This window comes from Rosa rugosa, chromosome 3 (assembly GCF_958449725.1).
Source record: "Rosa rugosa chromosome 3, drRosRugo1.1, whole genome shotgun sequence".
Taxonomy (NCBI): Eukaryota; Viridiplantae; Streptophyta; class Magnoliopsida; order Rosales; family Rosaceae; genus Rosa; species Rosa rugosa.
The window spans coordinates 38,273,787-38,300,382 of record NC_084822.1 but is presented as its reverse complement, the minus strand read 5'-3'; the positions used below and the strand labels follow the sequence as shown (position 1 = coordinate 38,300,382).

The window sequence follows — 26,596 nt, the reverse complement described above, 5'->3', positions numbered from 1 at the left end:
ATGATGCATTTGCAAGTTTGAATGCTTGGATTTGAATATTCTTGTTTGTAATGTTACGCACTTGGATGTTGTAAACTTGTAATGCTGAAAATGGACTGAAAAAGTCCAATTGGGCTGATAATAGTAAGCAGAAATATTGGGCTTGAAAATAAAAAATTTGGGCCCATAATACAACCGAAACCGACCCGCCCCGATTCAAGAATTCAGACCAACTGAAAATTCGGCTCAAGCCAGCAAGAATATGCTATTCGGTTCTAGAAATAGGATTTCCGATTATTTCGGTTAGTGTTCGGTTTGGGCCTGATAACCGACCCAGCCCAACTGTGCCCAGGCCTACTGCTGAGCACTTTAAATTTGAGGAATTTGGTCACCCCCAAAATAGTGTTCGAGCTTAGGCCTTAAGCTTCACATTCTTAGTTTTTTTTTTTTTTTGAGAAGAAAACATAGTCCTTTATTCAAAACCAAGCAAACAGACTACAAAACACGGGTGTGACAAGCCGCAACTCCACCCTCATCCACAGGTCGAATGATTGGTGAGTCGCGCACAACCCCTTCCAAGCTAGAACCATAAGTGGCAAACCAGTCGAAACGACCGACCTCCGTGAGCTAAAAAAGCCCAACTACCACCCACCAAATTCGCCCATTCACGCGGGCTACAACATGAGACCACTTCCGAGAGTAACGATAAGACCCTGCAGCCAACATAACAAACAGCCACCTATCCACCGACAGCACCGTGTCCCAAACCCACCAGACCACGTGCATGAACAAATGACAATCACGTTGACAGCAAGAGAACATCGATAGTAAATCAAATAGTCCCCGGAAAAAACACCATGTCCATGGCACAACCTCCATACTCCCCCAAGAGGCAACGCACATCCCCGCAGCCAACCTCAAGAAGAAAGCCACTCCCTCCAGCACCATGACCCAATACTGCCAGACCATGTGCGGGAGCTTCTCCCCATTACTTTGGCCACCAAGAAACAAATTGCGATCCTGAGAATAAGGCAACACACCAAACAAACCGAAACTCCCTAACCCTATCTCATAAGAGTAGGGACTAGCACCCAAACCAAGCCGACCAAGACACCATAACAATGGCATTGGCGCGGCATAAAAACACCCAAACCCCCGCTCAACAGAGGGGGGACTTATTTTCAAACAAGAAAGAAACACATAACAGAAAACCAAATTGAAAACAAACAGAATACACCAACTAGGCCGAAAAACATTGGCCCGGCCCAACACCCATTCTCCCCCGCAAAAGCCACGCGCTGCACGTAGCCACATCCGCCGCCGGCAAGTCCCATCGCCATCAATCCGCCGCCACACAGCAACAAACCACCGCGCCGAAACCATCCGTCGCAGCACCGCCCTGTTGCGCAATAGCCAGCTCCTACACCAGACAACCAACCACCAGACGAAACCAGACCAAATCGGAGACAGATCCGATCTGGATCGCCACAGCCCCAACCCATGTAAGGTCGATACCGCCAGAAACCACCACCGGACAAGCGAAGAACGACGTAGCAGCACCACAGCCTCCGCCCCGGATCCGAACAGTACAGCTCGAGATCGATCCATACCGCCCGAAAACGGAGAATCATCCACTCTCCCAGGGTCACACCGCTGCTCCAACAGCCCCCCACACCTTCGAACCATCAATCCTCTCCCGGGCCAGAACGCAGCGGCACGATCGCCTGCCGTGTTCGGCCGGGAGAGAAAACACCCACTCCGATTTTTCCTTTTTTCTTAGGCGCGTGAGGCGCGTTCTCCAAATAATACTCCAAATAACCTCCTGACTACTTTACTCTTCACATTCTTAGTTTATGAATTGTTTCAAGTCAATTAACCAATTTTCTATTTCTATTAAGAAAGTCAGACCACGCATGCTTCTGACTTCAACATGAACGAAACAGGAACATAAAACATCTTACACCTCTATAGACTTGGCGACCACGTCTTCTTTTCCTCTTAAGGTATAATTTAATTATCACAAGGTGTTTCAGAAATTTGAATTCATTGTATGAGCGTTAGAATGGACCAGTTCATGAATTCTTAAAGAAAAGAGATCGAGAAGAAACAGATATGAGATAGAGATATGACCTTCAGATTCAATAGATGGATACAACGGCTAACAACTTCCTTTGTCATAATAAACACTTAACACAGCTTCTTACCGATCGAATATGTTGATATTCATATGAGAACCGAACAATGTGATTTGCTCCACCTGCAAATGGCTATTGTGTCCCCTTCGAAATCAATGGAGCCGAAAGCTTTTCTCAGAGAGCTGACATTTTGCTAGTTCAATACAATAAATAACTAATACCCAATAGCAGAAAGATATCATCTTAACATGTTTTGATTGGTTTCTCGCTGATTACAATTCAAAGAGGAAGCCATGATATCCTTCCTGATCTGCAATGGACATTTGTCTTTGTGATGATGCTGTTGGAAGTTGTCAATCAAAGCCTCAAAACCCACGTGTGAAACTTGAAAGAAGTTGGGGGATATTCAGTGGCCATAGTTGACAGTTGACAGTTGACAGTTGACACTAGACAGCTTGTAATATTGGTCTTACTTTGACATATGTTACTAGGTAGAGACTAAATTAACTTGTATTTTTTTTTTTTTTAGTAGAAACGATAATTGTATTGAATAAAATGATAGTATTACAAGAGACCTGTCACAGTCGTGATCCTCAAAAAATAAGAACTCATAACAACAGTACAATATTACAAGAAAGTTCAGAAAAATGCTAAAAAAATGAATGAATACAAATAAGTAAAAAAAAAAAAAAAGTCAGTCAACCTTCATATTCAATTTAACTGCGTGGTCATCATTACTACATCAAAATTTCAGAATGAGTTTCTTCATCTAGGCGATCAAACAAAGCCTTCTTCCAGAATCATCACCCTCTGGATTTGTTTCTCGTAAGGGATGATTTCTTCCATACAGAAGAAACCTTACCTTTTTCTCAAAAAAAAAAAAAAAAAAAAAAAAAAACTTACCCTTCATCTTGAGCATACATTTCGGGGAAAATCCCTTGACATCATATTTCATTCAACAATGCATTTCTAATTTTCTATGAGTTTTTTTTTTTTTTTCATCTTTTTGAAATTTAGGAGGTGTATAAAATATAAATTTTTAACAATTTATTTCCTATTAAAAAAAAACAATTTTTTAATTTTTAAAAAGACAAAAATACAAACACTTTAAATAACTTTTTACGGTTCCGTCAATATCATTTTTCTAAAAGAAGTTATGGCCGATTTAGTACAGAAATGTCATGTTGCACGTGAATCTGACTTTTAACCGGAATTTATGTTTTGAGGCCCAAATCACATCGGAAAGCCCATGAACGCGTTTGTGCTTCATATTTCAAATAATATTGCACATGGACAAGTTTGCGCTTCACATTTCATTCCTAATTCTGCCCCTGCCTCCAAAGAAAGTTAAGCATCTTCCCTGATCTTTCTCTATTCTAGGGAGAGAGACAATGGGTTGAGCCCGATTGCTTAACTGATGCCGGTGTAGCAACAGAAGGATGGGTAGGAGCACGATTTGATTCTACATAATTACCGCCAAATCCGTCAACTCAAGGCACACCACGAGGAAGACAAAAAGACTTTCTGGGACATCATCCTCCACCGAAGCTGCCGACTCAATCACCTTAGAGCGCAAGCAAGCCGCCACTAGTTGAGATGTGAACTCTTCCACCGCAACCATGGTGAAAGAGACAGACGGGGTTATGCAAATATAAGGGGAGGAGGGGAAGAGGAAGGAGGCAGAGATGACCAGATGGGTAAAAAACAGGTGGTACCCTTGTCAGCTAAGGGTCGAGACCATTAACAAAGATGAAAATTCCAATCGTATTTGACTTACAGGCATAATCAGCATTTTTCATGGCATAATCAGCATCTCAGTTTTGATTCACATTCACGACTCATGCTGGTGACATGACTACCATTAACAAAGATGAAAATTCCAATAGTATTTGACTAACAGGCATAATCAGCATTCTTCATGGTATAGATGGAAATTAAATTAAGCTAATGCAATTTCATCGTACAAAAGACTTTGCAGAGTAAATCGGCAACTAGAAACGAGGAATGACTATGGCTATGTTTGGGGGGGGGGCTTTTTAGCTCCCCTGCTTATAAGCAGAAGACCCATAAGTGTTTGGTAAGCCAACTTCTCATCAGCTTCCTCCAGAAGCTGCTGTGGCTTCTGCCCAAAAGCAGAAGCTGCCGAACCCCAGCTTTTAAAAGCCAGAAGCCCGAAAATCTACTGTAGCGGTGTTACTGTAGATTAATGAAAATTTCAAAATACCGGTAGATACCCTTCCAAGCTGAAACAATTTCAGCTGAACCATTAACCCTTCGCATTTCCCAAATTGGTAACTGTTCCCCATCTCTCTCCCTCATCACACCCGCGGATCACAGCTCCCCCAGATCTCTCCCTCATCACACCCGCAGATCACATCCTCGCTGCTCCCTCACCGCCGCATCCTCGAAGCTCCCCGTCACCTTCGCATCGTCGCTGCTCCCCATCGGTAACTGTTCCCCATCTCTCTCCCTCATCACACCCGCAGATCACAGCTTCCCTGCTCCCCCAGATCTCTCCCTCATCACACCCGCACCGCCGCATCCTCGCTGCTCCCTCACCGCCGCATCCTCGAAGCTCCCCGTCACCTTCACATCGTCGCTGCTCCCCATCACAGACGTATCTCTCTCCCTCACATCGTCGCTGCTCCCCGTCACCGCTCTCCATCTCCGTCCGTCATCATAGACCGCAGCCCCGACGTCGATATACCCATCTCCACTCCTCCGACCTCAAAGGTACTCTCTTTTTTCCCTCTTCCTCTCTAAATTTGGCTTCTTTTTCTTGTTTTCTTGGCAGAAATTGATTGTGTCATTTTGCAGTGTGTATCGGACATGGCGAAGGCTTCCAAGGGCAACCATGATGAGTTTGAAGACGATGATGAAGAAAATCAAGCAGGTCTTTTTTTTTTTTTTTTTTGAGGTTTGAGGAATTTTTATGTAGAGAAGGAGGAGCAAGATTAATGAGAGGCAAGCTTAAGCTCAGTGATTACTGTTTACATTTTCTTTTTCAGTTCTGGTTTGTATTTGATTTTGGATTTTGGATTTAGAATATGTAGGTGAAGCAGAGTATTGTGTTGGGTTTAATATCCAAGATTGTATATGTGAAGGGTTTCTGTGTAGTCTCTGTCATATGTGTGTACTTTTTGTTTTTTGAAGAAATGTCACCTTGCAAGCATTTTCACAGTGTTACCTGAATTGTTGTAGTTTCTGGACTCAAATGCGATGTTATTTTACTGGACTGTATCTTTTTGCAGAAGCTTATTTCTGCATATGTTGTGGAAGAGGCAAACGGACATGGTCCTGAATAGTTAATAGATTTGTATGCCATTGAGTCACTGGTTGAAGGTTTTGTGAAATTTCTGTTGTAGCGAAGATGTAGGATGAAAGATTTAGGGTGGTATGTAAGACTGCTATGTTGTAGTGTGTTTTTGGGGTGAGTTGATTGGTTCTTTACTTTTTAATTGGAACTTGGTGTCAAATTCCATGATTTCCAAATTGTTTTCAAATGTTCTACCTTGTTTGATAACAATTTCCAGCCTAACTGGTTATCTTGTGTACGCCAATTTGTTGTGCAAGTAAGCAATTTACTACCAAGTTTATTGGAATGGCATTGTCTGTTGACTTTAGAATGTAGTCTTTGATTCTTCAGCTCCATTTATTTCCACATGAAGTCTTGGTGGTAGTGATGGTTGTCTTTTATTATCGTTGTATCATCCTTTGCTGCTCTTTTATGCTATGCGGATCTTTCTTTTTAGTAGCATGGACATAAACTCTTCACTCACCTCAGCAATACATCTTTTTAGTGAAAAAAAAGCACACTCTTCTCTTAGAAGCGTTATAGAACGCACATTTGGAGTTTGGAAAAAAAAAGTGGAAGATTTTAAGGGACATGCAAGGTTATTCATTTGAAAAGCAAGTGAAGATTGTCATTGCTACCATGACACTTCATAATTATATACAGATACATGCACATGGTGATAGACATTTTGTCCGCAGTGAAGAAAGAGAAGGTTATGGGTCAAGTGGTGAGATAGAAATGGATGATGATGTAGAAAAAGAATATCATGGTCACGGTGCACAAGAAATGGAAACAATAAGAAATAGCATTACTCAAAGTTTGATGAATGAGCATAATAACGTGAACATTTGATGCGAACCAGAAACAAATTGTTATTAATGTTACTAATATATTTGTATAAGTTATTTTTAAATTTGTCCAATATTAATCATATAGTCACCATGATTATAAAAATTGAAAGTTAACAAAAATTAATAAGAACATAATAAAGATTAAAAATAATAACAAGAGGATTTGAACAACATTGTTTGGTATATAATCAAGGCAAAATAATCTCTCATGTTCAATTTGGTCATTCCACAAATAAAAAGCACAAGCCAGTTTGATTTACCAAACACTTTCCCACTGCTTCTGCCACTGACAGCTCCTATAAAAAGCCAGTTTACCAAACACTCAGCAGCTTTGCTTTTCAGCCACTTATTCTCAGAAATAAGCAGAAGCCAGCTTTTTCTCAAAGAACAGCCCTACCAAACATAGCCTATGGAATGTTGACAATGTGTCCAGAAGGGCAAACTCTGAAAGTGGGAACTACAAGATGCAACATACTGTTTCAAACTTGCCCAGAAAGGCAAACAGTACTTGTGCAAAACTGTCTTGAATGACAATCTGATCAGACTAAGCGGGTACAAAGAGTACTGGGTATTAAAAGTAGGAACCGGTCATTTGGTTAACACAATTTCCACAATTAAACTGAAAAACAAGTAAGTCGGTCAAACACCCAGCAGTCATACACATAGCACACAACTCTCCCATCTATATATAGAAGTTTGCATTTGCACAAATATGCTTCTTTCCAACTCATGAGTTGTTGAACCAAGAAAAACGTAAGTGCAGAAATAAAAAATACTTGTGCAGTGAAAAACAAGGCAATCAAGAGAAAATATGAGTAGGCATAACTTCATATCATTTAACATGTCTCAGATTAGTAAACTAGAGACTAGAGTCTAGATTCAACAATACTGAAATGAAAACAAAAATAAGATTCTGAATAAGATCTCTTCCAAAATGCTGAAACTAGGAAACACACAAAGGAAAGTCCAACAATAGCTCCAAAGCTCACTCGTCTTCCTGGCTGCGCAACCTGGCGAGTTTGTTGGTGACAACAACATCCAACTGAGCTGCACGTTCAACAATCTCCTTTCTCTTCCGGGTGGAAATGTTGTGTGCAATCTCAGCACAGTAAGTCCTACAGTTATATTGGACAGTAAGGGTAAGAAACATTCTAAATCATAAACCATGAAAAATTCACAAGTAGTTCAAAAGAAATGTTTCTGACCTGTTGTGCATCATAAGAACTTCCAACTCATTGACGTTGTGGACAACAAATTTCTTAAATTTGTTGGGGAGGTAGTGGCGAGTCTTCTTATCAGAGCCATAACCAATGTTAGGCATCAGAGTGACTCCCTTAAACTTACGCCTGACACGTGAATCAATACCCTTGGGCCTTCTCCAGTTTGTCTGCCATACATAAGCACATACGTCCAAACAAAAAATTATACCATTAGGGCTCCAGAAAGCAGGGTGAACTAACAAATTTGTATCGCAAACAAGCAAGAAAGTAATAGGTATACCATTTGAGCTCAAGAAAGCAGGGTGAACTCACAAATTTGTATCACAAACAAGCAAGCAAGTAATACGTATACCATTTGAGCTCAAGAAAGCAGGGTGAACTAATAAATTTGTATTCATAAAAACTTCAGTCCCAATTCCCAAACAAACAAGCAAGATCTCAAACAGAAAGAGTTGATTATCATGCAAAAAGGGGGAACAACTCCAACTATTAATGACACGGAAACCCTCAATTAGTAAAACACTAGACTAACAATTAGTAAACCCTCAAGTAAGGAATGGTGCCATTAATAAGACTCTGTACCTCACTGGAAAACAATTCATCATATTTGTATTCCAACCAATTCTAGCCAGTGCAAGAAAACAATTGCAACCGGAAAACTAAACAATTAATCGGTTCAACTGGACACTACTTTGACAGTAAAGAATATTCGATAAATAACACAACCAGTCAGAACCCGTCATTCCAGAATCCAGATTGATATCTAATTACAAACTTCATGGACAACAAAACAGAGTAAGATTACCATCATTTCTATACCACAAAAGTAAGCATTTCAAGCTATTTTGCTAGAACTTAATTCCTCAGGACAAAAACCAAAACAACGGTCCGGAGGTCACACAATCCTCACCAATATATCGAAGCAGAATAACTATTCGAGGCAGACATACATACACTTCCATTATAGTCTTAGCTAATTCATATGCATTCAAAAATCGAAACACATATAAACGAAAGACTATATGACCGAGAGATCCATACCTTGACACATATCTTCCTGTCACTCTGGGGCCTCTTGAACTGCTTGAGGCGCTTCTTCACAATCTGCTTCTTCAGCAAAGGCACGGCCATTGTTCCTGTCATTCAAGCAACAACAACAAAATCATCAATAACCCAGACGCTAGTAATAACCAAGAAAAAATCACTCATAAAGTCATTTTTGGAGAGATTAGGCAGAAAAAAGATATGGTTTTCGAAACTCTGATCCAGGAAATCGGGCGATTCGGAAGTACTGGTCACAAAATTATGGAGAAGACGAACACTAACGAGAGAGAGAGAGAGAGATTAGGGTTTCGAACCTGATGAAAAGGCGAGGCACAGAGAGAGTGGAGAGGAGGAAGAGGCAGAGAGCAGGCTAGGGTTTTAGTCGAAGCAAGTGAATATATACGAAAGAGGAGAGGTTGGCTGTCTCGGCACCACACCGTAAGATTTCATTTGTTTCTAAGAAGCCCAAGCTCCAGCCCAAACATAGGAAGCCCCGAGCCCACTGATATTATTATTATTCTATTATTTTTTGGTTACCAAGGAGGCCTAGAAGGAGTAAGCACAAAAAGAGCAAAAAACAACTAATTATTTTGGGCATTCCCGGTTCTTCTGGGAATAGCAATTTCATCAAACTCACATCATTAAGAGAATTCGTTAGAGACTGGCAAGAGGAAAGCAAAGATCCAATAGGGTGGAGAGTGAGACAACTTCTCTTAATCAGATTGACCAAAATAGCTAAATCTGGAGCTGCACTAGTGAACAAGTTTTGGTCCATAGTAGTGATAATATAGACTCCAAGTTTTAGCATCTAATATGTCACCAATACCCAAATTGATTTGGAAACCAACAACCCACTCACCATATATATATGGTGGTTCCTTGTTACACCACTTGCTCCAATTTACTAGAATTAGTGCCATCAATATTCAGTACTTTGAAAATTTGCAGGGGGGTTTCCATGGTAACGTAGAGATATTATAAATTCTGCCACTAGAGAGCTTTTACCTGGGCACGTACCACACCATTCATCAGCAACCTTATAGATGATGCTAGTAGGATTAGCAGGTAGATGGAAGTTTTGTTCAAAGATGATGCCAAAAAATGAAGACAAACAAGCTGCACCATTTAATATTGCCATGAACAAGGATAGAACAATGAAGTTATTGTGCAACAATCCTCATTCCAGTTAAGCACGACGCTTCAATGCAAACAGGTTTAGAAATTGATCTCCAAGTAGCTTGAGATCTCTCACAATCCTTAAAGAGGTGAAGGATGTTTTCATGATTTCATCACTACTATTGAAGATAGCACAAGAAGAAGAATTAGTTTCCGGAAGAAACTACAAGAAATGTGTACAAGATGTGAAGCTTCATTTGAGTTCCAAGAAGTGAGGTCAACAATTGAAGCTGATAATATTGCTCAAGATTCTCAAAAGGCTACTACCATGATCTTAAGCAGAAGACGTACTGCTTCCAAACCGAGCATCTGGCTGAAGAATATCCACAATATTTTTGGATTGTACGTTCTAGGGAAGCGTTTTGACCATCAAGATTTCAAGTATGAGTATAATTCTAAAATCTGACGAAGTCATCTATCATTAAGTTTTGTAAGGCATAACTTGATCTCACATCTCTCGGAGAAATTAGCATACTTGAAACAAATTAGCATAATTGTAATAACTGGATGCAAGAATACATCTTTCAAGAATGCTAATTTGTTTTATCGGCCAAAGTGGATATGAAATTACGTATGAATTCTTACACTATGTTAACTTTTTAATTATTTAAATAACTCAGGGGTAAAAATATAAATAATAAAACTAAAAATATAATATAAAAAAACATTTCACTCCACTGCATATAACTTTCCAGTATGTACATTTTCATCTATGAGTATGGCTGTAAATTGGCTCGATACAGCTTGTGTTCAACTCATATTCGACTCGATTTTAGCTCGTTCGGCTCATGTTCGTAAGATAAATGAGCCGAGCTTGAGCTCAATAATAAACTCGATAAAATAACGAGCCGAGCTTGAACAATAATATATATTCGGCTCGTCTAACTCGTGAGTAGCTCGAGTTTGTTAAAACTCAACGTGTATTAAAACTCGACTCAATAAAATTTATAATATAAATAAAAATATAATTTTCTAATCTCAAATCTTTAATTTCTTTTTATTATCTTCCTTTTCAATTGGAAAAGAATCTGAGCATTTAAGTATAACATATTACAATAAAGTCAAAAGGGATTTGTGTGATGGTTAGTCATCAAATTTGAATTATTATTTTAAATTTACTTTTTTTTTTTTTTTTAATTTAAAGTCAAATGAGCCAAGACAAGCCTGTTCAAACTCGAGCTCGTCCAATAAATTAAGCCGAGCCGAGCCTAGCTTGAGCTTAAGAAAAATATTCAAGCCGAGCGGAAAAAAAAATTCGAGTTTTAGCCCGACTCGAGCTCGATAAAAAAACAAATGAACCGAATATGATCACCTTGGTATTCGCTCTGGCTCGGCTTATTTACACCCCTATCCATGAGATTTTCTCACATTCATTTAATTAATTTTCTATACTCATCTGGTATGTTCTTTCCTGTTAGATTATAATTGGGAGGGATCTTATTTACCCACAGATCAATTCCTATTACCTAATTAAGCAAGATTTTACCACATCTCTTTGATGTGAAGCATTAATTAATTAAGCCGCAGCAATAGATTTGTTGCAAGAACAAAGGGTCACATTTAGCTTGTCATACACAGCATGACAGCAAGCATAAGAGCACCTGCAACACCGCGTAATACGTTTGCCCCGGCACCCTTGTACAGAGACTTAACACCTTCATCTCTTATGATTCTCCTAAATGTAGCAAAAGCAGCATTCTCTGAAATTGCCGAGGTCATCATCATCCTTCTTCGCACTGTGTCAATGGGGTACGATGCCAATCCAGCAGTCGTGAAAACTCCCCATCCCAGCAAGAAACAAGAAAAGAAATTAGCCCTATCAGCAAGGTGAGGTCTCAAAGAATCGTATAGTCCAAAGTAGAGGCCGCGGTACACAGCAGCCCCAGCAAAAGAGATATTGAATCCCCGGTATGTGCCTTGAAAACCGGCTGTTCTGTAGACATCAATCAAACCCTGAAACTGTCTCTGACCGCCCTTTGTGGCCTTGATGTCACTTGCCAAACGTGTTCTTACATAGTCGAGAGAATACAACGAAAAAAGAGACGAAGAACCAGCAGCAGCACCTGATACTAGGTTCCCCACAAGATGATTATCACAGCTGAAAAGAACCTTGTAATAATGGTTGAAGCCAATGGTTAACACTTGGCTAGGAAGGTATCTGATAACGTTAGCAGTGTTTCCTCTCCACAGAGTGCTGACACCCTCATCCTTGATAATCCGGCCAAAGCAATCTTTTATCCCCTTGTATGGTTCTGAAAGCCGACCATTCATGATCAACTCATTCTGATTCTGTATTAGTATTTTGACACGGTCAATTGGAGCACTAGCTGTTTTCACAATAGCAGCAGATATAACTCCGATAAGCTCAGCCTCCCGAAAATCGGCATAATATTTCTTTTTCGTTGCGTTCATTGCCTGTAGTACACTACAGGAAAACTGATTACTCACGACGCGAGATTTACGGCGTGCATTAAATGTACGCCGTGAATGAGTATCATTTACGACGTGCATTTAAATACACGCCATAAATGATAATTTTTTGACACAATTTTACGACGTTAACTATATGCGCGCCATTAAACTTGAAATTTTGTGTTCTTTAACTGCGTTCCCTGTTGTATGCCGTGGTTGTTCGAACTTCGAAGAGCGCCCGGCCAAAAATTAAACTTCCTCTCCTCTCTTTTTAAAATAGAATTCTAGGCCAAACTCGTATCATCCTCTCTCTCTCTCCCTCCCTCCCTCCTCCTCCTCTCAGAGGCTCATTATCTCAAAATCTCCTTTTCAAATTCGATTTCGGGAGTCCGATGCCGGCGGTGCAGGAAGATTCGCCGGAGGCCCAGCGATACCCAGAAATCCGACGCTGTTACTGCGATGGTCCTCAGAGCCGAAGAACAAAGCCAGCTACAGCTCGTTGAACTCGAAGACATTGATGATGAAGACGACCTCTTCGAAGCGATCGATAAGTGTAAGCTTCATGAACCTTCGGTTCCGTTCAATTTCCGTTACATACTTCGATTTTACGTTTCGATCATTTCGCACTGGTAATTGATTTCAATCAATTTTCAAATTCCTGATGGATTTTCTTAGTTTTTGTGGACCTCGCCGGAATTGAGTTTGTTTGCTCACAATTTTATGATTAGAAGTCAATTTCAAGCTAAAATTGCTTCAAAAGTGACTAAATCGGAGTTATAATGGAGCGATGAGATTTGTGTGCGGTGATTTCTCAGGGAATCAATGTTGGAGATGCTTCAGGACGCAGGGATCTACATGCAGTTTGATTCAAATACCACGTTCTATACATCAAGTCTTGCTGACTGAGCTTGTTTGTTACTTTTCAGCTTCATACTAACATGCATGGAGGGAATGGAAATGTTGCTTAAATTGATACTGAGGGAATTTTGTATCCTTTTTCTTTGTCCATCCAAACTAATGTTTCATGTAGCTTTTTATGAACAAAGGATGACCAAGAATTATCTTCATCGAATATCACCAATATAAGAATGTTGTCTTCTTGGTCTAGCTGCAAAAATGGCTGAAGAGCCATTCAGACTTCTGGTAAAGATTTCAGTACTTTACTCCCTCAGTTGGGTCGGATCCCTTTTTTTTTCTTTATCTTTGTTTCCTCCCTTAATTATACAAGAGTTTTATTTAAGATCTGCATGGCTTCTAATGCATATGGAATTGACCATTCTGTTGGATAATATTATTGGTTTTAGTCTTCCCATAATTATTACTTTGTTTCCAGTTCAACTTACATTCATGATTCAAGGTATATATTTTGTTTAGGTTGCCAATGTGAATTGTGTGACGTCCCTAGAGTCATTGCCAAGGTATATATTCATGATTCAACTTTGCTGTACTGCTTCTGATTGTTTATCTTGTTTTGTTTAAGTGAAAGTCATGCTTTATACATATCATATACACATGCATATCATAATTAAACTCTAATCTTATACAACCCTTTCATATATATATATATATATATATATATATATATATATATATATATATATATATATATTTGTAAGTTTTCTTTCACATACCTTAATCCATGCATCAACCATAAACCTGATTAGTGTCAAAATTCAAGAGCTAAACCCACTCAATGCAACCATAAAATCTTATCAATCAATGAACGTTTCAGTTTCACTACCAAAATAAATCTACTTAATTATGCATCACTACTAGAAAATTTGTCTTTTACGACGCGCAAATTACAGCGTGTATATACCTTATCGCCGTAAAAGACTATCATTTACACTCCATTGTTGGCAGGTATAGACTTTAATCATATCACTGTTCATGTTGGAGTCTTCACTCTTAAGTACTGTACTTAAAATATTGATAAAGTTGTTGGGGATTCATTTATAAGTTAAAACATAGTAAATAACGGTCAGCTAGCTAGCTAGTAAGAACTACGAATATCAAAGTATATGGGGATGAAAAATCTACACGATCATGCAAGAAAATATATAGAAACACATACCTCAAAGTGAAAACATGATACTGATGTAGGCGAAGTCAGAAGACCAATCATCAAAGCTATAGCGGGACTGCATATCATGAAATATAATCTACATTAACATATATATAATTAATTAATATCGATTGCTTTAAATTGAAATAGAGAAGGGAAGGGAGGGATCATACTATGAAGTTTTATGCAAGAAACCATATTTATCATAAAAATAGACATCCTGATGATAATAATAAAAGATGTCCTGATAGTAATAATGATAGGCTTGCTGGAAGTGCTGGTGGTTGCTAGGGTTCGTGAGGCTTTCATAGGCCTCTGTGGCCTGTTTAAATCTCTGGGTGGCATCGTCTTTGATGGTTTTGGAGGAGTTAGTGTGCTTGTCAGGGTGGTACTTCAATGCCAATCTCCTGTAAGCTTGCTTTATTTCTTGCTTGCTTGCATTGCCACTCAAACCCAATAACTTGTAAGCTTTGCTAGGGTTCATGATACTGTCGATTGATCTCAGTAAGTTTCGAGGTTTGGGTATGGGGCGTAGTCTTAGTATACAAATTATTACATATACTTTCACCCAAAATAATAATAATAATAATAAAATAAACACATACTTGACCGGCAAGCTAGCTAGTGAATGTCGGTTGCAAATTTTTGAGATAGCTTGTTGGGCTTTTTTATTTCTTTGTTCTTTATCCCCCAAAACACCATTTTTTGGTTCAACGATCAAAAGTGATAATTGTTAAGTAGCTCTCCCTTTGTTGTTTACCACCAGCATTTTTATGAATAATTTACTTCAAGTTTCGGAGATTTTCATGAATTTACTCGTACCTATGCAATTATAATGTGTTCTTACGGGCATTATGTTTGAAATAAAATATTTAGAAAGCTAAATATTTCTCAAAGGATTGAATACTTACCAAAAAGGAGCACTACTAATAAAAAGGCTATTACATACTGATTTTAATCCGTATGTATTAGTCTCATTACCCACTGAAATCTGTGTGTGATGGTAATCAGTGTGAAATGAATATGTGCAATCCGTGTGAACTAATACAATCTGTGTGTGATGGTAACTTAGAACGCGCCTCCACGCGCTAGATCCAGAAAAAAGTTGTTTTGCTTCTCCGTCCGGCGGCACGTCCTAGCGACGTCGTCGTCGGACGGGATCTCGTGTTCTGGCGCCACTTTGGCTGCTTGATTGGTTGGTGGAGGATTTGGGTCTGAAATCTGGATCGATGATGGGGAAAGGAGATTGGGATGGCTGGAAGAGTGGTCGGGTTCGATGGTGGTTGTCGGGGTTGAGAGGGTGGTGTAGGCTGCATTCACTGCTATGGGGCGCTAAGGCTCGACGGAGTTGGGGGCCGCGCGGCGGAGGGAAGCTAGGATCGGAGATCTTTCTGCCAGGGGGAGATCGATCCGATCTGAACCGATCGGTGGTGCCAAACCCATTCCAGATCTGGTATCTGGCCAACAGGAGTTGTCATCTCCGGTCCGGCGAGTGGCCGCGTATTCATGGCAGTGCTGTGGCGGCGGTGAAGGCTCGATCGGCAGATGGTGGTGGGTGTGTGACGGTGGGAATGCGGCTGGAACTCTTCCGGGCTTGGTGGGGCTTTTCCACATTTTTGGTCGGGTCTTGGGCCCAATCAGGGCTATATTGATTTTAATTTTCAGCTTGTTTGGTTTTTTAGTTGCCGCTTATTTTATGCTTTTAATAAGTCCTAACCACGTTTTGGTTTGGAGATGTGGGCTTTGTCCCGGCCTGCGCACCTTGCGTGCCATGTCTGCTCTAGGTAGGAGGCGAGTTCCTTGCTTTGTCAAATGGTCGAAGCCTCCTAGTGGCAGAATGAAGCTAAGTGTCACCGGGGTATATTTCCGGTGGCAGCATACTAGGAAAGCTGATAGTATTGGTAACTCATGGCTCCGAGTGAGCATTATCTTTCCGGTTTGTCACCACAATTGTAAAGCGAATAGAGTAGCCCGTAGAGCACTCTTCGCTAAAGGGTGCATGTTAGAATGCATATTCTTATATGAGACGCCTGTTATTATCTCGGGTGGTTCTCTTGGGGCTTATTGTAATTTGGGGTTAAGGCACTATGTCCCCCCCCCCCCCCCCCCCGGTGTATTCTATGGTTTCATTAATGGTTAAGGCGTGAGGGCCGCTACACCAGCCCTTTTCTTTCAAAAAAAAAAAAAAAAGCAATCTGACTGATTTATTAAATTTTGAAAATAACAGTATTCCTTGATATAAAAAAATAATAATAACAGTATTCACTTCTAATTATAAATCTTTATATCTAGCATTAATTCCCAATTTTTATAAAAAAAAAATAATACAAGGAGGAGAAGGGGATGAAAACTAATTCCTCTCCTCAGGAAAATCAGATCTGGGCTTAAATCATTGCCAACAAGTCGCATCAAGACTTACCTCAGACCAAGTCCTCCACCCTAAAGAATCTGACTAGATTTCTAGATTTGTAACCTCACCGGAGTACTAAGGACTTGTTGACAACAACAAGGAAACTAAAGAACAAAACACAAAAAACATAAACAGAAACAAAAGAGAGATGCAGCTGATATTCGACTTCAAAACGCCGCCAAACATACCGATCCAAGCATCACTATCCTAGTCGTTCAACAGATCGGACCAAGTCCAGCCTAACATAGGTGGGATATGAAACAAAACATTGATCGATGGTATCGGCAATCATAAAGGAGAATCAACCCGAAACATTTGCACCCTCTGACGATATCATCAACCACCTCGATTGGAGCACCAACGCAATATCCTTTCTGATCCAGCAACACGATCTGCCTTCAATGTTTGGGGCCTGCATTAGACTTTTCTCTATGCGCGTGAGGCTGGGAAGATCGAAGATGAGACTGAGACTGGGAAGGGGAAGATAGGCTATGGGAAAAGAGAGATATAAGCACTCGACTCAGATATGTGTAAACTGTTAAAAGAATACTATTAAAGATAGAGAGAGAGAGAGAGATGCAAATTTATTACAGACATAAAACAGTGGTAGTTAGAGTTTTCATCGACATTTGTGTACTTAGTTAATTCAAATTTGTTTAAATTCACACTGATTTCAGTGAGAATTGTTTACTCACACTGATTTCTGTGAGTAATTTTTAGGACTAAATTCAGTTTGTCCCTTCAAACTTTGGGGCAAACATCAGTTTGGTCTCTGATTTTTTTTTTTTTAATCATGATGGTCCTTTCATTTCTATTTTCCATCACAAGCCTCCAAAATTCAAAAATGGCTCGAAATATGATGTCATTGGCTGAGCTGGACCAGACAGCAGGGCCCACATTTCTGCTTTGTCCCCTTAATTTGGCCGAAATGTCCTAAAAACCCCTTGTGACCGTTTTGACTTAATTACGAATCCATTACACGAGTCAAGACCCGTAATGAAACACTAAACTCAGTCTCTCTCTCTCTCTCTCTCTCTCTCTCTCTCTCTCTCTCTCTCTCTCTCTCTCTCTCTCTCTCTCTCTCTCTCTCTCTCTCTCTCTCTCTCTCTCTCTCTCTCTCTCTCTCATCACGATCCTCTCCATACAGAACTCGAAACCCAGATCAAGAGATTACTGTATTATAGACACGACTTGTTGGCAACATGGCCGGGGCCCCCACAGATGAATGGATACCTCGAATCGAAGCTGGAGGAGACGAAATCCCCAATTACGGTGAGTTAGGGTTTTCAATTTCAATGAATTTATTTGTGTGGGTTTTACAAGTATTATGGATTTAGGGTTTAGAAGCTTCCAATTTAGGGCACCCACTACCTAAGATCTAGGTCATGGGTTCGAGTCACCATGGAGGTAGGAGTGAAATCCTTTGATCATCTTTTCTATAAAAATTTAAAATTTAAAAAATAAAATAAAAAAGCTTCCAATTTAGGGTTATAGTTGTGGGTTATCAGAGATAGAGTTTAGAAGCTTCAGATTGAGGGTTTCGAGATTTAGGGTTATGTTTTTAATTTTTAATTTTCTAGGGTTTATCTATTTCTGGTTGAAATTGAATAATGAATGGTGCATGTGCTTGTTGTTGGGTAGCTCAAATAGGGGATTTAACAAAATGCCCGTGATTACAAGTGGTACTGTGGTAGTGTACTTTGTGGTCCTACTGGAGAATTCAATTTTGTTTAGGGTCTTACTGTTTTAGTGGTTGGAAACGTTGTGAAATGGGTTGGTGGATAAGGGTTAACCATTTGTTTAAGCTGCCTTTTTCAGCTACCCTATTTATTGTTTAGGGCTTATTGTTGTATTATGTTGGAACCCTGCTGTCAGCAGCCTTACATTTGTTGTCATATGTTGCTTTGTTTGGCTAGGAGATTGTGCTCACTGATTTTGTATTCTTGTGTTGCAGTACATCATGATTATTTTACAATCAAGGTATACCATGGTGGCTACATAAAGCATGAGGATAGCAAGTACATTGGTGGAACTGTTAGCTACTATGATAATGTGGACAAGGACAAAATGTCATTGACTAAGGTGGATGGCATGGTGAGAGGGATCAAGTCTAAGTATGTGGGAACAAGGATTGATTACTGGTACTCTATTGGCAGTGAGGAAGAAGCCATGTCTAAGCTAAACAATGACTTGGATGTCATCAGAATGTGTTGCATGGTGCTAGAAATCAGACTGGTTATTATGTACCTAGACCACTTAGAGCTTGTCCCGGGTTATGAAGATTTGGAGGATTTGTTCATGTATGAGGATCAGATACCTAATTGGGGATGCAGTCAAGCTGGATCATCTAGGGTTATAATAGAGGAGCTCCCTGACTCACCAAGTGTTAATGTCTAAAAGTTCGGCGGTAGCTGAACCTTTGCTAACGCTGATCCGGTGGACGGATCGATACTAGTGGTACTCTCAAAGCTTCCGCTACCTGTCAAGTAAAATACACAGCAGCGTCAGAGGGAGACCGCGCTGGGCGGTCTTCAACTCTCCGATGCCTAAGTTAGTCAATGTATTTATGTTGACAAAGTAACAGTAGGTAAGTATTGAATGAGTAATTAATGAGGAGAGAGGAGATAACCTTTTATAGGTGAGGAGGAGGCTGACCTCCTCCTTGTTTTCGATGTGGGACTGATGTGCTTCAGTTCCCAGCTCTGGGAGCTACTGATGCCATTTTGGCACGGCGCGTGGCGGCGCGTCGGCGGTGACCTGGGGGTGATCCGACGCTGAGGTTGTAGCTCGCCTGGCGGTGTATCGGTATGTCATTCCTGTAGTTGGAATTAGTACCTTTGGCGGTACAATGAGCGTGGCCCATTATAGCTAATTATGCTTGCAAATGTACATGTATGTACACCAAGGAAGCCAAAATCAGGGGTGAAGATTGAGGAGATTCCTGATTCACCTAAAAGGCATGCTGAGGTGGTAAAACCAGTGACAACACCATCAAGGAGGTATAAACTGTGTGCAAAGAGAAAGAAGGCTGTACCTGCTCTACCTGGTGTGAAGATCAATGAGGCTCAAGATGAAGTTCCAACTCAAGCTAGTAGGGCTCCAACTGTTGACCCTAGTGATAAGGGGAAGAAGAAAATGCAGATATAGGAACTGATTGAAGAAGATGAGCGTGAAGATGATGGGTGGTTTCAAGAAGAGCCTGAAAATGAAGTTGCAGATGATGGCTGGTTTCACGAAGAGCTTGAAGATGAGGTAGCAGAGTGGGGTGAAGAAAATTATGTTTAAGCTTCTGATGATGATGATTACAACCCTGCAAAAGATGATGATGATTATGCAGGGTATGGAGTGGATGATGATTTTCTCTTTGACTGGTTAACAGAATCTGAGGTTGTGTCTAATCCAGGGGAGGGCCTTTCTGAAGTAGGTAGAGGTCAGGAGACTAATGAGGAAAGTTTTGATGATGTAGAAGACAATGAACAGATGTTTGGGGCAGATGATTCAGATGAGGAAAGGTTAGGGACAGAGTATAACTCTGATGATGATGGAGGTAACGACAGATTCTAGGGCTGGGCACTGGCCGGGACGGGCCGGTTACTGACTGATACCGATCCCGGTACTGAAAATATTATTCGGGACGGGACGGGACGGGACTACGTTTTTTCAAAGTTGGTACCGAAGGTACCGAAACCAATCGGGATCGGGTCGGGCCCGGGCCCAATTGGGGATACCCGATTCCTTTTTCTTTTTTTTTTCCCCACACTTAAGTACTTTAACAGCTATCCAAAATTTTCAGATTTCAATCATTCTAGGATGCAGCTGTCCTTTTAGCACTGCAACTTATAAGTCTACACAATCAATTTTGCCTTAAACCAAATCAAACAATGTAAAATACTAAAATGAATTGAAGACTTCTTGAAAAGAAGAAATGAACTAGTGAAGATGGAAAATAATACAATATGTGCAAAACTGCAAATTGCATATTGCAAATTATGAATTCAAATTGCAGTAATGCAGATTATGACAGGAAACAAGTGCAGTAATGCAAATTGCAGATTATGACAGATTGCAGATTGTAGTAATGGATGTAATGTAGTAATGCAAATTGCAGATTATGACAGGAAACAAATGCAATGTGCATTGTGCAACACAACAAATAGCCAATTCAATAGATCAACATTCCAACAATAAGTTCAATAAATGAATAAACACAGAAACCAATTCATGAATTCAACAATAAGTTAAGTAAGTCTTAAACAAGAAATTTAAAGTCTGAAATAAGAAATTTAAAGTCTACAAACCATTACATGATAAAAACTAGTTAACTACACGTCTTGAAGTATTAAACACATTTGAAAAAACCTTCATCAGTTTATCACACTCAGTCTTACAACCTCATAAACTCATTAGTCAACATTTACCACTGCAGCCTTTCCCTTCCCCTTTGCTTTCGGGATTGTTGAACGCATATTTCTGCTGGAGGCAGTGCTCTCATGATCTAAGTAAGCATTTAAAGTTAGTAATAGAGAAACTACATGTAAGAAAACAGAAAACAAAAATTAGATATTGAAACTGATCAAGGTACCTTTCTCAGCCTGCTCATAGAACTCTATGTTCTCAATTGTAAGCTCCTCTACCTCTTGAGCAATATCATCTCCCAACAACCAATTCTGCATGCAGATTAAAGCCTCCACTGTTTTAGGAGTCAATGAACTCCTAAAAGCATCAATAACTCTCCCTCCAGTGCTAAATGCAGACTTCGATGCAACTGTGGATGTTTGAACAGCAAGTACATCTCTTGCTATTGCTGCCACCACAGGAAACTTGGGTCCGTTTATCTTCCACCAACACAAAATATCGAAGCCATCTTCCTCCTCCTCAACAAACTCTAGGGGAGCATTTAGATATTGATCAACTTCATGTGCCATTACAGCCTCTTCACTCTCTTGGACCACCTTTCTCCAAGAGTTTAGCAACTGACCCCGCACACCAACTCTCGTATTGCTGCTTCTACTCGTGATTGTGCTGCCTGAACTTGTAGGGTTTGATGTCTATGCATATGTCTCCCACCATCTATGATCGGTACATACTATAGAAGCAAGAACATGTATAAACACATAAAATCAGTATTAATACTCATAAGATCATAAAATCTAATATTTGAAACACTGAAATAAAAAGAGTTGTACCTCATCATATAGCACCATTAACAAAGATCTAATCTCATTGGTTCTACTTTGCACATCGACATCATCCATACCCTCTTCCTTCAAAAAATGTGTATAATTTCTAAGCTTGAATCTTGCATCCAACACAAGTCCAACAATAACCAAGTGGTTCAGGTGTGTAAAGCCACCATAGTACTTCAAGAATTTGCTTCTCATATTTGCAGCCATATCAGTTAATACATTTTCAGTGTCGGAACCAATTGCCATATCGGGTGCAATGAAGAGGTTTTCTATGTTTCTCTCCATGGTAACAACATCATGGAATGTTGTATGCTCAGTTGGATGCAAGCTTGCACTAACTCTAAGGGTCACATCATAAAAAACACGAAGCAAATCAACAAAAATCTCAGCCTTTTCCCAATCTGGTTCATCCGGAGGTCCAACTCTGTTTCTTTTGTTCTTATTAGGAACAACATTGCCTTCCTCATCATATTCCTCCTCTGGTTCCTTGAAATAACCTAGATAAAGCTCATCATCATCTTCCTCCATCCTTGCAAAAGCCTTCTTAAATTTCAAGGCTGCCTCCAACATTAGATAAGTTGAATTCCACCTAATTGGGACATCTAAACAAACCAGCCCTGTAAGAGGAAGTTTTTCTTTCTCGACAGCTTTCCTAAAGTTGTCTAGTCTATTAGGTGAAGACCTAACATACTTGACAGCATTCCTAATGGCTAAAACACTCTTTTGCAGCCTCTTCAAGCCATGTCCCACTATCAAATTGGTTATGTGAGCTGTGCATCTCACATGCATGTATTTACCACCTAAAACTGTTTTGTAAGATGAACACTTATTCATCTTTGATCTAAGCCACTCTAAAGCCGACTTATTTGCAGATGCATTATCAACAGTTATGGTTAACACCTTCTCAATCTCCCACTGCAGCAAACAAGACTCTATTAGTCTACTTATGGTTGCCCCTTGATGGTTTTGGATAACACAAAAATTTATAACCCTCTTGTGCATCTTCCAATCAACATCAATAAAATGGGCAGTAAGCACCATATAATTGATGTTTTGGACACTAGTCCAAGTGTCCGTTGTGAGACACACTCTATAATCCTTCATAATTTTGGATAGTTCTTTTTTTTGTGCATCATATATGCTTAGGAACCTTCTAACTAGTTTCCTACGAGAGGGTACTTTAAACAAAGGGCACACTCTAGCACAAAACCGGTTAAAACATTTTTTCTCAACAAAGCTAAAAGGCAACTCATCCATGACAATCATTTTGACGCAAGCATCTACATAGTCATCTTGATCATAAGCTACTGCAGTAAGTTTGTTTCCTAGAGACTTATCTCCCACAAGAATCCTCTGACTCTTACTAACATTTGGGGGATAATACCTGCAGAATTGATTAATACGCCTAATCATCCCCGAAGTCCCATTTCTAGAACTATCTGCTGCAAAATCTCCTATTTTTCCTCTAGGACAATGAATACAATAAGCTCGTTTCTTAACAATATCTACATCATTCCCTTCAGCACCTTTTCCCTTAACAACCTTATCATACTCCTTAAAGTGCTCCCAAACAAAACTACGCTTAATAGTTGCTGAACTAACTGGATTAGAAGGATCACTTTGAGTTGCAGTAGTAGGAACTTGCTGGTTTGAACCCGTAGGAGCTTGCTGGCTTGAAGTTGCTGGAGGAAGAGCTTCAATTTGAAGAGGAGCAGAAGGTGAAGTTGCGGTTGAAGAGTCTTCAAGCCCCGAAGCGGTTGGATGAGGCCGAGCAACTACCTTCTTCGCTCTAGCCATCGAACGATTTGAATCAAATAACTGACCTGGAGATGAAGTATGAATCAGCAGCTATGGTTAGTATTTTTGTTTCATAATAGTTGGAGAAACAAACTAAGAGATTGAAAGCAAAAAGAAATTATGGCAAAAAAAAGTATGAATCATAGGTCAATATTTCATTAGCTACTGCTACATGCTAGACAGTAGACAGCCCAACAAGTACTTTTCTCTATATTAGTTACCAATTTTAGATCCATTTCACAGCAACACAGGGTCAGGTCAATCCATTGTCTCATATCAAAAATAGAAGTATAAAATAGCAAAAGAGCTCCATAAACATTATATCAAGGAAAACCCAATTGAAATTAAGTAAACAAGAAACATAAATTATCCAAATTCGTATATAATTCAACAATATTCAGTACTGAATAATGAGCTCAATTATGTATTGTTTCTATTCCTCCAAATCTAAGAGTGTATAAATCCAATTACCACACAGCAAACTAAATCTGGAAGCAACAACCATCACTCCTACCATTTATATGATATAATAGCAACAACCATCGCTCCTACCATATGATTCAAAATTGTTTGACCACACTGTCTTGTGGTTCCCGGTCTTAAATTATCGAATGAAATGAAGAAATTTTGACTAAAACAAAAAAACAAAATACAATTCGACATAAACAGATGATTAAGAACATGAAATTTCTGATCTTTTTTGGTGAATTTCAATTTCCAGCAAACCCAACAAGAAACACAACAAAGTAAGGTTGAGGCTACTTACTAAGAGAGTTAGAGTCTTGGATGGTGCTTGAACAAGCTTAAGCTGAAAATCAAATCCTCACAATAAAGTAAGGTTGAGGCTCATCATGCTTGCTGTGTGAAGGGAAATTGGAAAGAAATTGGGGATCTGTTAGGTCCATAATTACCTAGTAATTATTCCCCTAATCTTGCACTTTTTCTTAACCTTTGTGTTTATTTATATATATTTATTATATTTTTCTTATCATGCTAGGAAATAATGGAAAAGCTTGGAAATGCCCTAAAAACTCAACTTTAGCACATTTTCCTACTCCGGCTAGGAGAAACCGAGTTATGCAAGGAAGAAGGAGCGGCAGATTGACCAAATGAACTACGAATGAGTTGAAACTTTCCAGATCCATTCTAGACATCCTAATGATCATTTGTTATGAATAGTGTAAGAGCTATTTCGGAGTGGAAGGCCTTCAAAAGATCGGTCCAATTTTCTGCACTAGAAGACGAAAACTGCAAAACCGGACCTGTACAGATTCCGGCAGAATTTCCGTCCAAACCACGGTAAACTAAGCTCTGAAATTTTACCAGGATGATCTACACTCATGGAGGAACATTTCTTATGAAGAGGTCGGAGGCCAATTCCTAAGTCTCGGTGGAGATTCAATTGAAGGAAGATAGGAGAAGAAAGTGCGCAAACGGACAAAAAATAGGTCAACGGTGGTCAACGCCGGATTCCGGACATTTCCGGCCGAGTTGGCCGGTCGAGAACATGTGTGGAGGACTTGGAATAGCTAATTAGGGTTAGAGACTTTAGGTCTAGGTTATTTTGAAATTCAAAATTTGAATGATGACAAATGGTCTCATTCTTACACCTTACACATTTGTCTCCCATTTATTACCTTGTTCCCTTACACATGACCCTTATACCCTTACTTTTTCTCCTCCACCAAAATATCTATGGGCATTCTAAGTCATTTCTATATGGAGTCAAAGACTAGATCCATAATTTGTGCTTACACATTTATCAATCACATCTAGCCCTTCGTTTCCTTTGATCTCCACCCTCCATTCATCACTTTTGGCCTATAAAAGCACCCTCCCCTCATTTGGACATTTTTATTCTATTCCTTCATCCATTTCATCTCCTTTCACTCTCCATTTCCTCTCCATTTTCCATAGTTCTTCATCTTTTAGGTAGTTTAGTTTAGCTTTTGTGTAGAGAAAAGTGTAAAGTGTCTTGGGTTTTTACCAAAAACCGAAGATCCTTTACATCTTTGATCAATCACACCTTAGTTTCATCATTTCAAGCCTTTGTTCTTCAAGTTAATTTCTAAGAGCTTTGTGGATTTGTATGGCAATTTGGGTTTGAGAAAACTGAAATTTCCATACTTTGAAACATCTCTCACTAGTTTTGCATCAAGGGGAGCTAGTTTGGTAACCAACCACTTTCTCCACTCTTCCTCTCTTTTGCTTGATGTTATTATGTATATGGGTTTGATTTATGTAACTATGGGTTGTGAGTAGAATAAATTTGGGGCTAGGCCTTAGCCCTAGCCAAACTCATGTATAAAATAGTGTGATGCCATGTTTTTTATGAATATGCATGTTTTGAATCCTTTAGCTACTTTACTTTAATGCTTTCTTACATGTGTTTTTGGATTTGTCACCTAGAAGCATGTTGTAGGAATTAATGAAATCGGAAACTTAAGCTTGACAATCTTTTGTAACCGAGGAGCATGTGTAGCTAATAGGATGGTGGTCTAACTTATTCTTATGGGAAGAACTAGATTGCTTGGGTCCTTACCTTAAAATTAATGCTTGGTGCCATGAGTTTAAGAGTCGAGAGACCTTAGGCTTTACGACATCAAAGCCCTTTTATGTTTTAGCGAATGTAAATGGGACTAAGGTTGTGTGATCTAGCTTTGCTCTAGCGACATGGTTAGGTTGCATGATTAGTTGGTATCTCGGTTTCTCTAGCGAAAACCGAGGGGGAATTTATCAAAGCATGTTGTTATTAGAAAATTGGTTACATTATATGCATGAGGGAGGCTAGGTGCAAAAACCTATGCTCTTATTTATCTCATTGATCAAAGTCTCTATTTTATTTTATTTTTATTTGCTTAGTTTATTTTTGTGCAACTTATTTTACTTTATAAAAATTAAAATCAACCAAACCGTTCACTGCCACAATTGCAAATACCATCCTCCTGATCTTTATCTTACAAAGGGCTAAGGTTGTGAATTTGTAGAAAGGTAGACTTTACATGCTTTTTCTAGGTTTCTTTTCA

The 26,596-nt window shown here is 39.5% G+C and overlaps 3 protein-coding genes and 1 long non-coding RNA gene across 4 annotated transcripts; 1 reads left to right on the top strand and 3 right to left on the bottom strand.

Moving 5' to 3' along the window:
* The first annotated feature begins 2,844 nt into the window (after positions 1-2,844).
* On the top strand, positions 2,845-5,300 carry LOC133738507 (uncharacterized). The gene is made up of 2 exons (XR_009860137.1): positions 2,845-4,847; positions 4,932-5,300. It is a non-coding gene; the product is annotated as an uncharacterized LOC133738507 (long non-coding RNA).
* Positions 5,301-7,059: 1,759 nt separating this feature from the next.
* LOC133738200 (large ribosomal subunit protein eL32z) lies at positions 7,060-8,977 on the bottom strand. Its single transcript, XM_062165663.1, has 4 exons — positions 8,839-8,977; positions 8,522-8,616; positions 7,466-7,647; positions 7,060-7,375 (listed from the first exon to the last, which is right to left on the bottom strand). The coding sequence occupies exons 2-4, from the start codon at positions 8,609-8,611 to the stop codon at positions 7,246-7,248; spliced, it is 402 nt and encodes a 133-aa protein (XP_062021647.1). The 5' UTR covers positions 8,612-8,616; positions 8,839-8,977; the 3' UTR covers positions 7,060-7,245.
* A 2,283-nt stretch (positions 8,978-11,260) lies between these two features.
* On the bottom strand, positions 11,261-12,112 carry LOC133737694 (ADP,ATP carrier protein 1, mitochondrial-like). The gene has a single exon (XM_062165200.1). The coding sequence runs from the start codon at positions 12,110-12,112 to the stop codon at positions 11,261-11,263; it is 852 nt and encodes a 283-aa protein (XP_062021184.1).
* A 9,441-nt stretch (positions 12,113-21,553) lies between these two features.
* Positions 21,554-23,570, bottom strand: LOC133737692 (zinc finger BED domain-containing protein RICESLEEPER 2-like). The gene is made up of 2 exons (XM_062165199.1): positions 21,774-23,570; positions 21,554-21,673 (listed from the first exon to the last, which is right to left on the bottom strand). Exons 1-2 carry the CDS (start codon positions 23,568-23,570, stop codon positions 21,554-21,556), a joined length of 1,917 nt encoding a protein of 638 aa, XP_062021183.1.
* Positions 23,571-26,596: the final 3,026 nt, after the last annotated feature.